Source organism: Corvus kubaryi, unplaced genomic scaffold (assembly GCF_017639235.1).
Source record: "Corvus kubaryi isolate FWS band 111438036 unplaced genomic scaffold, C.kubaryi_AGA036_p1.0 78, whole genome shotgun sequence".
Taxonomy (NCBI): Eukaryota; Metazoa; Chordata; class Aves; order Passeriformes; family Corvidae; genus Corvus; species Corvus kubaryi.
In genome coordinates, this window is record NW_024582065.1 from 262,928 (window position 1) to 276,053 (window position 13,126).

Below are 13,126 nucleotides of genomic sequence, written 5' to 3' on the forward strand. Positions count from 1 at the left end.
GCTCGGCTCGCTGTGCCTGGCACGCTTGCGGGGAGCTCTGTGCTCGAGCCATCGGGGCTGCGGCGGGACGCGCGCTGTGATTGGCCGGCGCGAGAGCGCCGCGAGCGCCGGCCGGAAGTGGCGGGGAGGGGCGGGGGAGCGGAGCCGCCGAGGTGCGGGGGGACAGCGGGGACAGCGGGGACACGGGCACGGCACGGGGGGACAGCGGGGACACGGGGGGACAGCGGGGACACGGGCACGGCACGGGGGGACACCGGCCGTGGGGGAGGCCGGGGAAACCGGGCACGACACGGGGGGGACACCGGCCGTGGGGGGCACCGGGCACAGCACGGGGGGACACCGGCCACGAGGGGCACCAGGGCACCGGGCACGGCACGGGGGAACAGCGGGCAAGGCCCGGGGGGCTGCGGGCCCTCGGCGGGTGCGGGTCCCCGGTCCGGGCCTGACCCCAGCACCCCGCTCGGTTGCAGGCGCGGCGGCAGAATGACACGATGGACGCGGGCTGCCCTCGGCTCCCAGACACCGTCCTGTTCGAGATCTTTCTGTACCTGGACCACGCCGACGTGCTCTCGGTGGGGCTGGTCTGCCAGCAGTGGCGCGCCGTGGCCCGCGACGAATTCCTGTGGAAGGAGCTTTTCTATCGCTACTACCGCGTGTCCCGGGATGTGCCGCGGCACCCAGGTGCGCTCCGGTGCGCGGGGCTGATCCCGGGGGCGGCACCTGCCGTGAGCCTGGCACACACACGCCGTTACCCCGCTCTGCCTAGTGGTGGTGGAACCCCTGAGCCGCGCGGCTTCAGCTGTGTCACGGTGTCATGGGCTGAGATGTGCACGGGAAGGGCTCTGGGACTGCCCAGGCCCTTGAGAAACGGGGCTCAAAGGGCTGAAAGTGGTTTGCCTTTCCCTTCTTTTCACAGAAAGGAGGTTCCTGAGCTCCCTAGGCAGGTGCTCTCTGTAGCTGCTGTCCAGGGAGATCTGGGAGTCGCAGTGAGTCACCACACACGGCTGCATCCCAGCCTGCTCGGGATCTGTGCAGTCACTGCTGGCTTGGCCTGCCCGGGACTTGGCAGCCCCTGTGCTGCAGCTCTGCTCCTTCTCCAGCTGGAGCAGGCACTGCTGCAAGTGCCGTGGGCTGCTCCCAGGGTCCCAGGGGCCGGGCTGTGCAGAGACCTGTGCCTGTCTGGGGCATGTGTGGCCCTGTGACAGCACTGGGGGCATGTGCTGAGTCAGCAGCTGCCCCACAGCACCAGGGCAGGTTGGATTTGATGTGGGCTCACATCAGGAGCTAACTGAGCCTGGCAGGGCTGTCCCTAGCCAAGCTGTCAGAGGGCTTGGGGGTGGCAGTCGTGTGGTCACAGCTCTGCTCCCTGCTGAGCATCCAGTGCTGGAAGCAGTTTGGTGCAGTCTGGAGAGATGACCCAGCTCTGTCACGCCAGCTGGGACAGGCCCATGGGACGTGGCAGCAGGAGCCCTTGCTGCCAAGGGGGGTTTCTCTCCGAGCAGCCCATTCCCAGGGTGTTGCAGGGCATGGGAGGGCTGTGCTGGGGGCTCCCAGCTGTGACTGAGGGAACTGGATCCTGTATTGTGAATTGCAGTGGCTGTAGAAGGGCAGGAGGAAATGCCAAGGAAGAAATGCTAAGGATCAGGCAGTGGAAGCTGATCTTGCAGCAGGAGCACCAGTGCAGAGGGGCTCTGGGAGGAGATGGGATATGGATGGGGTTCCTCCAGGCTGGGTGACTTTGCTCTTGCAGAGCCTGGGAGCTCCATGGGCCTGCGGACGTTCTCTTCAGGGTTTATCTAAAAGGCTCATTCCCTCCCAGCCTTCTGGAGCTGCTTAGTCAGCTGCCAGCCCTGTTCCTGAGCACTAATTAGGATCAAGCAGTCGGTGTAGCTCAGTAACATATTCAGGCACCTCCCTGGCTGCTGGAGCTGTGGGCACCCAGGAGAAGGCAGCAGGAGAGGGACAGCTGGCAGGCGTGGGAAGGGGCTGGAGGGTGAGTTTGGGGAATACCCCTGCCAGCCTGCCTGCCCTGGGCAGCCCCATGGTTGGAGGAATGGTATCCAGCTGGTCTGTGAGAGGAGGTGTTGGGTTTGCTTGGCCAAATGGGGCCTACCCAGGCTGTTTCCCAGCCGGATGGGCTGGGAGCAGGAGGTTCAGAGGGGGCTGAAGCACCCAGCCTCGAGCAGCAGTGGGATGTGCTGGCAGCAAGCTGGCCTCTGCCTGGAGTAGGTGCCTCCTGGGCTGCAGCGTGTTCCAAAAAATCCTTCAGTCCTGTTCAGTGTCACCAGGAAAGTTGGCCCTTATCCATATACATGTCTAATCCTCTTTGCTTCTTTGGGATTTGCTGCTACAACAAGTCTGTAGGCTGCCTGGCTGGGCCCTTCATTAAAAATCTTCTTTATTTGTCTTTTATTCCATCTCTGGTGAGTGTGCCCCAGGCTGTGCTCAGCACACTGTGTCCAGCTTCTGTTCTTCTCTCTCATTTTTTCAAGTCTCTTACCTCACGGAGATGGGTTTTTCCTGGTCCCAGACCCTTTCTGGAACCATCTTAATTCTATGTTAGACAAGACAGAGATAATCAGTGCAGAGCTGGGTATGGTGAGGAGAAGCTTCCCTCTTGTCACACCTGGTTGGTTTGGTTGTGCTGGAGCACGTGTTCCTTCTCAGGACTGTTTTGTCCTGAGCCAGGTTTTGGTCTGACAGCCAGCACCTCTGCCCGGGCTGTTCCAGCAGGGGCTGTGCTGGTTTGGGAAGCAGAGGTGTGGTGTGGAAGAAAGGGGTTTTTGTGTGTGGGAGTAGGGAAGCTACTGAGGAAAGTGCTGAGGGCTGGTAGCTGAGCTGCAGCCCTGGGCTGGTGCCCCAGCAGAGCTCCTGGCCTTGCTTGCAGGAGCCAGGGCTGGTTTATTGAAGCCTGATGCCGTGTTTAGCCCAGCTCTGCTCCCCTCCACTGACACTCCTGTCCCCTGTCCCTGCTCTGTGCTGCAGGTGCTATCTCCTGGTATGATGAGTTCCAGAGGCTCTACGACACCATCCCTTGCGTGGAGGTGCAGGCCCTGAAGGAGCACAATGACCAAGTTTTGCACCTCAGCTTCTCCCACTCTGGCTGCCTGTTTGCATCATGCTCCAAAGACTGCACGGTCAAGGTAAAGTGGTAGGTGCCCTGCCCAGCCCTTGCAGCCTTGGTCCAGTGGGGTTTAGCCCTGAGAGCAGCCTTTGGAAGTTTGTGGAGAGGTTTGACCGGATGTCCCTGGACTGGGGCTGGTTCCTGCAGGTGCTGAGCTGTTTTCTAAGCCATAGAACTAATGACTCTTGCGAATGTAGCCTTGAGGGCTGTGGATTCCAGGTCCAGCCTGTGTGTGTGTGGAGGTGGCCGAGGTGCTTTGCTTTCCAGGTACGGATCGGTGCCCTGTTGTGCCCTGGGTCTGACGAAGAGTGGGGAGATCACGATCCACTGCAGTGGATCATGTCTTGCATGAGTGGTTGTCCTGGGAGGAATCTCTCTGAACATGCTGGAAACCCAGCTGTGACAGCACCATTCACTGCCTGAACACCCTCTCCTCTGGCCCACGGAGCAGCAGTTCTCCATTTAGCCCCTCTCCATTTTTTGTCAGGGAAATGGACATGGCTATGGCGAGTGGGAGGCAGTTAAGTGGGGTTTGTGATACTGTTTGTTTTTCATGTCCTGGTGAGTACTGGCAGAACAGATAAAGCAGAAGCACTCTCAGGCTTCTCAGCAGCTTCCTGACTGTCCATTTCTCTGCAGATCTGGAGCAATGAGCTGGACATCTCCCTGCAGCACAGCTCCAACATGAGGCCGTACAACTGGAGCTACACCCAGTTCTCCCAGTTCAACTCCGATGACTCCCTCCTGTTGGTATCCGGTGTCTTTGTGGGGCCTCACAACTCCTCCTCAGGGGAGATTGCTGTGATCAGCATGGGTAAGTGGGGCTTCCCTGGGGCATATGAGTGCTGGGTGAGGGGGTTCCCTTCTTCTTTGGGCGTGCAGTAGCTTTACCTCCGCTTGTCCTGACACGTGAGCTAAGGGGCTCCAGTCACAGTTCTAGAGGGGAAACCTCACAGACAGCCTTAACTCTGCTGGGGTCACCACAGCAGCGCTCCAAGGCAGTGTGGCGTGTATTTAGCCTCACTCACTTCTCTTCTAAGTGCCAGTCTGGGCAAGGGTTATCCACGTCACTATCTCGAAGCCCCTGCCTCTGGCTTATTTAATGCTGGGCATAGAACCACAGAAACCCAGAATGGTTTGGGTTGGAAGAGACCTTAAGGCTCATCTTATTCCAACCCCTGCCATGGGCAGGGACACCTTCCACTAGACCAGGTTACTCCAAGCCTCATCCAGCCTGGCCTGGGACACTTCCAGGGATCCAGGGGCAGCCACAGCTTCTCTGGGCACCCTCTGCCAGGGCCTCCCCACGCTCACAGGGAACGATTCCTTCCCAATATCCCATCTAACCCTGCCCTCTGGCAGTGGGAAGCCATTCTTCTTTGTTCTGTCACTCCAGGCTCTTGTCCCAAGTCCCTCTCCAGCTCTTTTGGAGCCCCTTTAGGCCCTGGAAGGGGCTCTAAGGTCTCTCTCTCCAGAGCCTTCTCTTCTCCAGGCTGGACACCCCCAGCTCTCTCAGCCCATCTCCAGAGCAGAGTGGCTGGATCCAGCCCTCAGATCACCTTTATGGCCCTAGTCTCACCCTTAGGTCTCACGGGGCTTTCTGAGGTGTTGTCACCTGAGCCTCTTTCCCTTCTGCTGCAGCTCTGTGTATGTGGCTTATCCCCCCTGTGTTCTCTCACCGTCTTTGTGCGCAGTCCCTCAGTGCCAGGAGTCAGGAGTGCAGCAGGAATCAGGAGTGCACAGCTGCCTTGGTTGGAGAGGCCCCAAGCCCCAGGGGTGGGAGTGAAATTCTGTATGTGTTTAACTTGTTCTTGTCCGCAGGGCCTACTCCGGGCCCTGCTCAGGGAAAGGGTGGGAAGCTGGATTGCTCTGTGCTCTGGCTCTGTGCACTGCCCTGTTATTTTGGTTTCCCTTGTGCAAGGTATCATCACACATCTCAGGAGAAAAGAGAAATAATCTGTCTCTGTAGCAGTGGCTGGGGATGGATGGAGGTTGGCACTGCTGCTTCAGTGCCTCTCCTACTACAGAGACCCGCATCCACTTCCCCTGTCCCACATGGTTTCTCCAGGGCTCTTGCTGGAAGCCACTGCCTCACACTCATGTTTCCCTTCCAGAGAACTTCACGCTGCTTTCCAGGGTGAGGAATAAGCCGTATGATGTGTTTGGCTGCTGGCTGAATGAAACCAACTTGATATCAGGCAATCTGCATCGGATTGGGCGCATAACCTCCTGCTCGGTGCTGTGGCTGAACAATGCTTTCCAGGTGAGCTGCCTTCCTTCCAGCTTCACAGGCAGTGCAGCTTCCTGCTGGCTCCTGGGGGAGGGAGAGCTGCAGGGAAGGATGGCTCAATGCTCCTGTCCTCCCTGTTTGTCTCCTCTGACTTGCCCTCAGGATCCTGAGCTCGAGGCAACCCTTGCATGAGGCTTCTCCACACTCGGTGTTGTGGTACTCACTACAGTATTCTAACTCTGCCCTCAGATCTCATTAACTCTTGCCCCATTAATTAGGCTGAGGAGTTGGCTGCAGTGCTCTGCAGCATGCGTTGCCCAGCAGCAGGGCTGCTGAGGTCCTTGGTAGTCTGAAGCTGGGCCTGGGACTGCTGTGGCCTGGCATGTGTCCCAGCAGTGGCCTGTCTCTCACTTGGTAGCTCAGGGTGTTCCTGGGAGCTGGAGGCTGAGCTCAGCCCCGCCTGGCCTTGCTGGGGTTTCTTGGGCCGGGTGCTGTCTCTGGTTCTGTGGTGAGACTTGGAGAGCTGAGTGTGCTGGCCTCAGACTGCTCGTTCACTCCCTGGCTCTTGGGCTGCTCAGTCATGTTCCCTGTGTTTTGCCTCTGTTTCAGTGTCACATCTGCACATCCCCATGTTTTGTGATTTTAACATGATGTTGACCCCAGGTAAAATCCTCTGGTGCCAGAGACCTTCCCAGAGCCATATCTCCATGCTACACTGAGGCATTACCCCAGTGCTGCCACTTCCATCCCTGAGAGGCCAGGAAGGACCTTGCCCATGACGGGGGTGTGGGAGTACAGCTGCAGGCTGGGAACAGTGAGGCAGAGAGGGACCTGCTCTGTGTGTCTGGAGCAGATACCAGGCTGCCCCTGCTGAGGGTACAAGCACACTCCAGGAGCACGGGGATTCTCTGCCACTGCTGCTGTGGGCCAGAGGGATTCCACTTCATGCTTATCCCAGAGGCCTGTTCCTGAAATCCTTGTCAGTCATAGAATGTAGAGTATCCTGAGCTGGAAGGGACTCAAAAGGATCAAGTCCAGCTCCTGGCCCTGCACTGTAAAGCACCAGGCAGCACCAGCTGATGACCTCAGGGTACGGTGGCAGCAGGGCTGCCCAGTCACTGTGCTCCACTGCTGCCTGCCTGCAGGAACGTTTTCTCTGGCTGTGTCTCCATCCAGGATAGGAAGGAGCTCAGCAGAGGTGGCAAGCCTGGGGCTAGCTCTTGTGTCAGTGCCCCACTCAGAGTGTGAAGGGGTCAGTGGGGGCCAGTGTCCCTGCGGTGCCTCAGGTCTTGGTTTGATCTGTGGGAGTGACGTGGGGTGGTTCCTGCTCACTTCTCCCCTCTGCTCACAGGGCATTGAGTCTGAGAATGTGAATGTGGTGAAGAGACTGTTCAAAATCCAGAACCTGAATGCCAGCACCATCCGGACCGTGATGGTGGCCGACTGCAGCCGGTACGATTCCCCGGACCTGCTCCTGGACTACGAGGAGCAGCTGGCTGCTTCCTCCACCTGCCCAGTCTTTGATCTCGGCAGTGACAGCGAGGAAGAAGAGGCCAAGCCCAAGCCGCCTCCGGAGGCAGCCGTGCAGGAATTGCCGGATGCCGGGGGTGTGCCGGAGGAGCACGGGCTGCAGCAGCTCTTTGATGATATCATGGAGGGCCGCGTGAGGCCTGCCATGACCGAGACAGAGCTGGAGACAAAGGTGGCCGAGCTGTTTGTGCGCAGCAGAACTAAACCGCCCGAGCCAAACCTGCTTCCCACAGACAGCAACAGCAAGACAAAGTACTTGATCTTCACCACAGGATGCCTCACCTACTCCCCGCACCAGATAGGTAAGGCTGGGTCTGAGCCTGGGGCAGCTGGGGCTCCTTGGGGGCCTGGGCTGCAGCTGTGCTGGGGATTTGTGTCGGGAAAAGAGCTGGTCTCTGCTGCCTGTTTGTGAGGCGTGAGCTGCAGTTTGCTCTGGGTTCTGAGAGGCCCCGGCGCTGAGGGGAGTTCCACCTCCTCCACTTGCCTGAGGGTTGTTTTGTTGCTGCCAGCATGACACATGGCCAAAGTCATGGCAAGGGCTGAGCAGAAGAGCAAGAAGGAGCTTCTGGTTAAGAGCACCAGCCATGAGCAGCAGTGGGTGCAGGGGCAGGGCAGCACTTGCCCTGAAGGATTGTGTGGAGGGACCTCGGTCCTGTTCTCTTTTGTGGGTAGGCAGAGCATCAGGGCAAGCCTGAGCAGCATGGGGTTGATGTGTGAGTCACTTGTGCAGTGCCCCTGTCCCTTGCCTGCCTCCCCTCTGCCGTGGGTGGGACTGCCCTTAGGTAAGCTTCCAGCCTTAGTGAGACACCTGGGACTGAGGAGGTCTCCCAGAGGATTATTCACTGCCCCAGCCAGTGTTTCTGTGGTGAGTGATGCTGGGCAAGTTGCAGCCTCCTCCATGGTACCAGTGGGGTACAACAGACTGTGGGTGCAGCGTGTGCTAGGCAGTGGCATTGCTGGTGACCTTGTCCTGGGTTAGGATGTCACTTGCTCTCACCTGGGGCACTCCTGTTAAGGCATCAGGACTAGCAGAGGCTGAATTTACTGGGAATCCTGCGGGGAGCTCCTGAGCAGGGAGCAGGAGCAGGTAGACTGGCTGTTTCCCCGAGAGACCCTAAAGCTGGCAGAGAGGTGGAAAGGACCAGGAGCGTGGGAAGGAGGGAGCTGCTCCCAGACAAGACTACTGTGAAGCCAGACAGTTTCAGTTCCTTTCACTGCTTGCACATTTACAGCCTTGCTTCCTTGCTCTGCTGACCTTCCTATGACATGGTCCCACACCAGTGCAGCCCCATAAGGTGGGGGAAGGCAGTTTCCAGAGCTGTAAGCAACTTAGGCTTTGCCTACCTCAGTTAGGAACATGACCTGGACTGAGTGAGCTCTGCTCCATGCTCCTGCCCGTGGGCTGGGTTTGCAGACAGCCGTGGTGGGTCTTGGCCTGCCCTGGGCTGAGCTGAGGCGGCACCTGGATCCCCTGGGCTGAGCCAAGGCCACCTCGCAGACTGGGACCTGCCACACACCAGAGCAGAGCCTTTGAGCTCCCGAATTCCTCTGCAGCTTCCCAGGGCTGAGGGATTTGTGTGATGCCTTTGAACTCTGTGACTCCCTGGCTGGTGGCCAGCACTTGCAGCACAGGCTGCTGCTTGAAGGGCTGGACAGTTCCTGTCCCACCATGAGTCACTGCAGTGTCCTTTGTCCCTTGGTTTCTGTGCAGAACTGGCTTTGTGCACCTGCTCTGTGCCCCCAGGACCTGAAGGAGCTCACTCTCTGCTCACCTCCCACTCTGTGCAGTGCTGCTCCAGCCTGAAATCCTTGAGTTCCCATTCCTCATGCTGCTGCCAGGTTGAGCAGCCTGTCCTGCTGACTCATGTATGTCTCAGTTTGGAATGGGGAGCATGGTGCTGTGGAAGTGAGGATGAAGATGCTGCTGAGCTGCACCAGTGAGGTGGAAGAACACTGGTCATGTCCCAAAGGTCCCAGGCTCAGGAGCAGAGATATTGGGAATGGCCTTGAACTTGGGGTGTAGTGGGGTGTCACCCATGTCTTGTTGGGCTGCAGGAGAGGGCTAAAATCAAGGGTGGTGTTAGCAATTCCTGCAGAGGGGCAATGGGGTGGGATGGGCTGGGCCACCTTCCAGCTCGCCCTGGACCTGCTGCGGATGAAGCCTGTGTGTGCCCAGGAGCTGCTGAGGCTCACAGGGGTCCTCCAGGAAGCCATTGGGGATGGACCATTTGTGGAGCTGTTTGTGTTTTGGACCTCTGCAGAGCTGGAAGGGGACAGTGGCTCACTGCTTGACCCATCACTTGTCTCCTTTAGTCAGGAAGCTCAGAAGCTACAAAGCCCTTGAGCACAATTTGGGTTTAAATGTCTGTTCTTTGAGCCTTCTGGGACAGATCCCCGCCTGCCCTTGACAGTGTCAGGGGAAAACCCTGCCACAGCCAGTGCATCTGCTGGGCTGCTCCAGGCTGGCTACTGCAGAGAATGGGCCCAGCCCAGGGATTCATTTAGGAGAAAAACCCTTCTACAGCTAGCATGTCTCCTGAGCCAACGCAGCTTCCATGTGCTCCAGAGATGGGCTAGGGCGAGGTTCGGCTGGACCCACACGCACCCCCTGTCTGGGGTTGGATGTGCCAGGGGGTTGCTCATGGGCAAGGTCGTGGCCCAAAGCCCACCTGGAGAGCTGAAGGAGCCCAGCCAGGTCAGCAGCCCTGTCCTAGACCTTGCCCAGCAAGGTGGTTCTCCTTTCTTAGCCGCACCAAGGGAAGCCCCTCCCTGAAGCCTGGGAGCTCCCCAAGTGCTGCTGGCAGCAGCCTGTGGAACTGCCTCCCTCTGCTTTGTGTCCCACAGGGATTAAAAGGATCCTGCCTCATCAGATGACGACCGCAGGGCCGGTGCTGGGGGAGGAACGGCGCTCAGATGAGTTCTTTGACTCCCTGGATCATGTCATTGACATCCACGGGCACATCATCGGCATGGGCCTCTCCCCTGACCACCGGTGAGCGCAGAGGGCTTCAGTAACTGGGCAAGAGCTGCTCACAGGTTCTGTGGGGTAACCAGGACATGAAGTGACTGTGGTGGATGGATTGGGTGCCTGCTGATCCAGGTGCTGATAGTGTGTTGCTGCTGAGCATCGCCCCTGGCTGCGGCAGGAATGTGTTCCTGAGCCAGCTCAGGACAGGGTGTCTCCTTCTGAGTGTGGAGGAGCTGCCCACACCAATGGGTCCTGTTCCTGAGGCAGATCATCCATAGAATCTTAGGATGGTTTGGGTTGGAAGGTACCTTAAAAACCATCCAATGCCCTCCCTGCCATCCCCAAGGTACCTGTACGTGAACAGCCGGGCCTGGCCCCAGGACTGCGTCATCTCAGACCCGATGCAGCCGCCTCCTATCGCTGAGGAGATCGACCTGCACGTGTTCGACCTGAAGACCATGAAGGAGGTGAAGCGAGCGCTGCGCGCGCACCGGGCCTACACACCCAACGAGGAGTGCTTCTTCATCTTCCTGGACGTCAGCAGGGACTTTGTAGCGAGGTGAGGGGGTGGGCAGGATCCTGACCCTGCATCTGGGAGGGCCTGGGGCTGTTGCTGTGGGATGGCCAGGTGAGCAGAACACTCCTGTGTGTTGGGAGCAGAGCAGGGAATGGGGTTGGAAAGAACAGAGGGACTGATTTGGAAGATGCTGATAAAGGGTGGCTGCCCTGGTCCTGCGGTAAATCCCTGAGGAAAAGGTAAATTTGGGGCTGTGGTGTGTTTGGTGGCAGGTGGTAAATGCCCTTCCTGGAGCTGCCAGGTGCTGTGGGGTGAGCTGAGAGGCCCTGGATCCCAGAGGGAGCCGCCTGCACAGGATGAAGCTCATGGAGACAGGGGCTAGGGTATCCTCTGCCCGCATCCCTGCAGAAGGACGGGGGTGGGAAGAGCAGGGTGTTGGGGCTGCTGGGCTGACGCTGAGACCAGTGGGACACCCTGACCTCTGTCTCTCCACCCCAGCGGGGCAGAGGATCGACACGGCTACATCTGGGACCGGCACTACAACATCTGCCTGGCCAAGCTGCAGCACGACAACGTGGTGAACTCAGTGGCGTTCAGCCCGGTGGAGCAGGAGCTGCTGCTGACAGCCAGTGACGATACCACCATCAAGGTGTGGCGGTCTCCACGGGCCGTGCGTGTCCGGCAGGCCAGGAGGCCCCGGCCCAGGAAACTGCTCTTCTCCTGGCTCATGAACCAGAAAAGCTGAACCCAGGTACATCTGCTCCTGCAGCTTCCTCACTGCAGCACCTCCTTCTGTGCTCACAGAGCCCTGAGCCCTGCACAGAGATGAGCTCTAGGCACACAAATCCTATGGCTGATCCAGGAGGGGTCCTGGCAGCGGGAATCGCCTCCTCCTTGAAGCATCTGCTTCGGCCAGGACATAAGAGCTGGGGCCCTGTTGTGGGCCTTTCAGGCAGCAGCCAAGCTGGTCACTGCAGGGTGGGCTCCCACAGCTTCTCACCAGCGTTGCTACTTGGGCACAGCTCTGTGGGTGAGCTCTGGGCTCAGGGGACACTGAGGCATGTCCAGTGTGGGTCTGTGTGAGCCAGGGATGTGGCCGGCCCCACTGGGAGCTGCCAGCTGCAGAGCGCTTGGCAGGAGCCGCGGTGCAGCTGCGCTGCCTGACTGCAGGACTCTCTTAATATTGGCGTTTTATTAATGTGTGTTTGTCCCAAAGCTCCGAGGGCAACTCCTCTGGCTGCGGGGGAACGTCAAGTGCCTCCTCCCCATGGCACCTCTGCCCGGGAGGGCAGCAGGGACTGGGGGCAGTAAGGGGACAGCAGGGCCAGGGCTGGGAACCTGACTGGCCCCAGGGTCTGTGTATTGGTATCGCCAGTTTTCAAACTTGGGAGGGGGGAGGGCTGGTGGTAACATGGTGCTGGACTTGCCTCTGTCTTCCTCTGAGTAGCACTTCAATAAGCTATGGATCGGGAACGTATTTATTGTGGGGGATCTGCTGTCCCATTCTGGGGTACCCAGGAGGACAGCTTACCTCCTGCCCATGCTACCCAATCATGGCACTTTAGGTTCTCTTGGTATGTTCTCTGTGAAGAGGTGTAGGCACCCACGGGTGCTGCAGGTATTCATTCACCTGCAGGTGATGGGGACGGAGCCCTCCCCCCTGCAGTGACAGCTGAATAAGCTCTGTGTTCCTGGGGCTGACCCGCCATGGAAGGGGTCAGCTCCTCCAGGCCCCTGTGGGCAGTGGAGACAGTCACTTGGAGTTATTACAGACTCAGTAGTGTTCACTGTCTGTCCCTTGAGCTTCTCTCCCTGTAGCAGGTACCCAAATGTCAGAGTCTAAAATTAAGCTCCTAATCTTGACCTGGCCTAGATGGGGCCCCAGGAGCTGCCGTCGCTCCTGGAAGCAGGGCTCGGAAGGAGCCACAGGGGGAGGCATTTTGGAGCCCCCCTGGAAGCCCCAGGGCAGGGGCCTGTGCCATTCCCAGTCTGGGGTTGCTGATAGACCTGACTGATGGCTTTAGCAGCCCTTGCAGCAGGAGGGTCGGCACCTGTGTCCTGCTGTGCCCCAGCTTCATCCAAAACCCCCATACTCAGGTTTTCTGTCATGAAATGGGGGGTTCCTTCGTGTGTGCGTGTGCACACAAGCTCCACATCCCGCTCTGTCTCGTCACACAGCGAAGGAACAGCCTCTCCCTCCTCCCCCAACTGTGAACTCTCCAGCCGTGGCTCGGTGCAGCAGCGAGCGAGGCACTGAGGTGTTTGTACTGCTCTTCACTCTGGCATTGAATAAATACTCTGCTAAAGCATCTCTGCAATGTGAGCTTGTTTTTTCGAGCGCTGCTCTGCTGAGGCAGAGCTGAGGCCAGGACTGTCACAGGGCTGGGCTGGGGTACTGCAGGAGCTGCTGCCCAGCCCGTGGTCACCTGCCCTGGGCTGGGGAGTCTGGGTGGAGAGCTGTGAGCAACAGGAGAGAGGCAGGGGATGGCTGAAGGGCAGCGAGGGTCCATAGCAGCCAGGGATGAACACTGGAGGCTCCAGGACAGGCCAGGGGCTGGATCCCTCCTGGACTTATGTTTCTCCAAGCACTAACAGGGGCGGAGCAGGTAAGCAGAGAGCCCTCTAGTGCTGTTCGGCATTCCTGTGCCACAGCAGCCTCCTGAGCTGCACTGCCACTGTCTCCTCACTGCCCTTTGCATCTTCCTGGTGCAGCAGCTGCTGTGGTGTGAAGGGGGTCTGAGGGCTTTCCAGAGGGGA

The 13,126-nt window shown here is 58.9% G+C and overlaps 2 protein-coding genes across 5 annotated transcripts in view; one reads left to right on the top strand and one right to left on the bottom strand.

Annotated features, from left to right (window-relative positions):
- Positions 1–206, bottom strand: part of NPDC1 (neural proliferation, differentiation and control 1) — a 47,818-nt gene extending 47,612 nt beyond the window's left edge. The window contains exon 1 of one of the 3 annotated variants that reach the window (XM_042052206.1): positions 176–206. The gene's annotated coding sequence lies outside the window, so the exon portion shown is untranslated. The remainder of the gene's footprint in view (positions 1–175) is intronic. The other 2 variants (XM_042052205.1, XM_042052210.1) reach the window with 2 other exon arrangements.
- FBXW5 (F-box and WD repeat domain containing 5) lies at positions 95–12,678 on the top strand. 2 transcript variants are annotated; one of them, XM_042052199.1, is made up of 9 exons: positions 95–152; positions 471–681; positions 2,986–3,143; positions 3,764–3,938; positions 5,239–5,387; positions 6,706–7,186; positions 9,729–9,876; positions 10,199–10,411; positions 10,868–12,678. In XM_042052199.1, exons 2-9 carry the CDS (start codon positions 492–494, stop codon positions 11,112–11,114), a joined length of 1,761 nt encoding a protein of 586 aa, XP_041908133.1. In that variant the 5' UTR covers positions 95–152; positions 471–491; the 3' UTR covers positions 11,115–12,678. The 2 variants fall into 2 exon arrangements, with proteins under 2 accessions (XP_041908133.1, XP_041908134.1); XM_042052200.1 differs by lacking the exons at positions 95–152; positions 471–681 and having other exon boundaries at positions 3,026–3,151.
- Positions 12,679–13,126: the final 448 nt, after the last annotated feature.

Excerpts from the sequence above, each read along its gene's own strand:
- FBXW5 (XM_042052199.1), top strand. The coding sequence starts at position 492 with ATGGACGCGGGCTGCCCTCGGCTCCCAGACACCGTCCTGTTCGAGATC. Across the intron at positions 3,939-5,238 it reads GATTGCTGTGATCAGCATGG|AGAACTTCACGCTGCTTTCC; the intron begins GTAAGTGGGGCT and ends TTTCCCTTCCAG. Across the intron at positions 5,388-6,705 it reads GGCTGAACAATGCTTTCCAG|GGCATTGAGTCTGAGAATGT; the intron begins GTGAGCTGCCTT and ends CTCTGCTCACAG.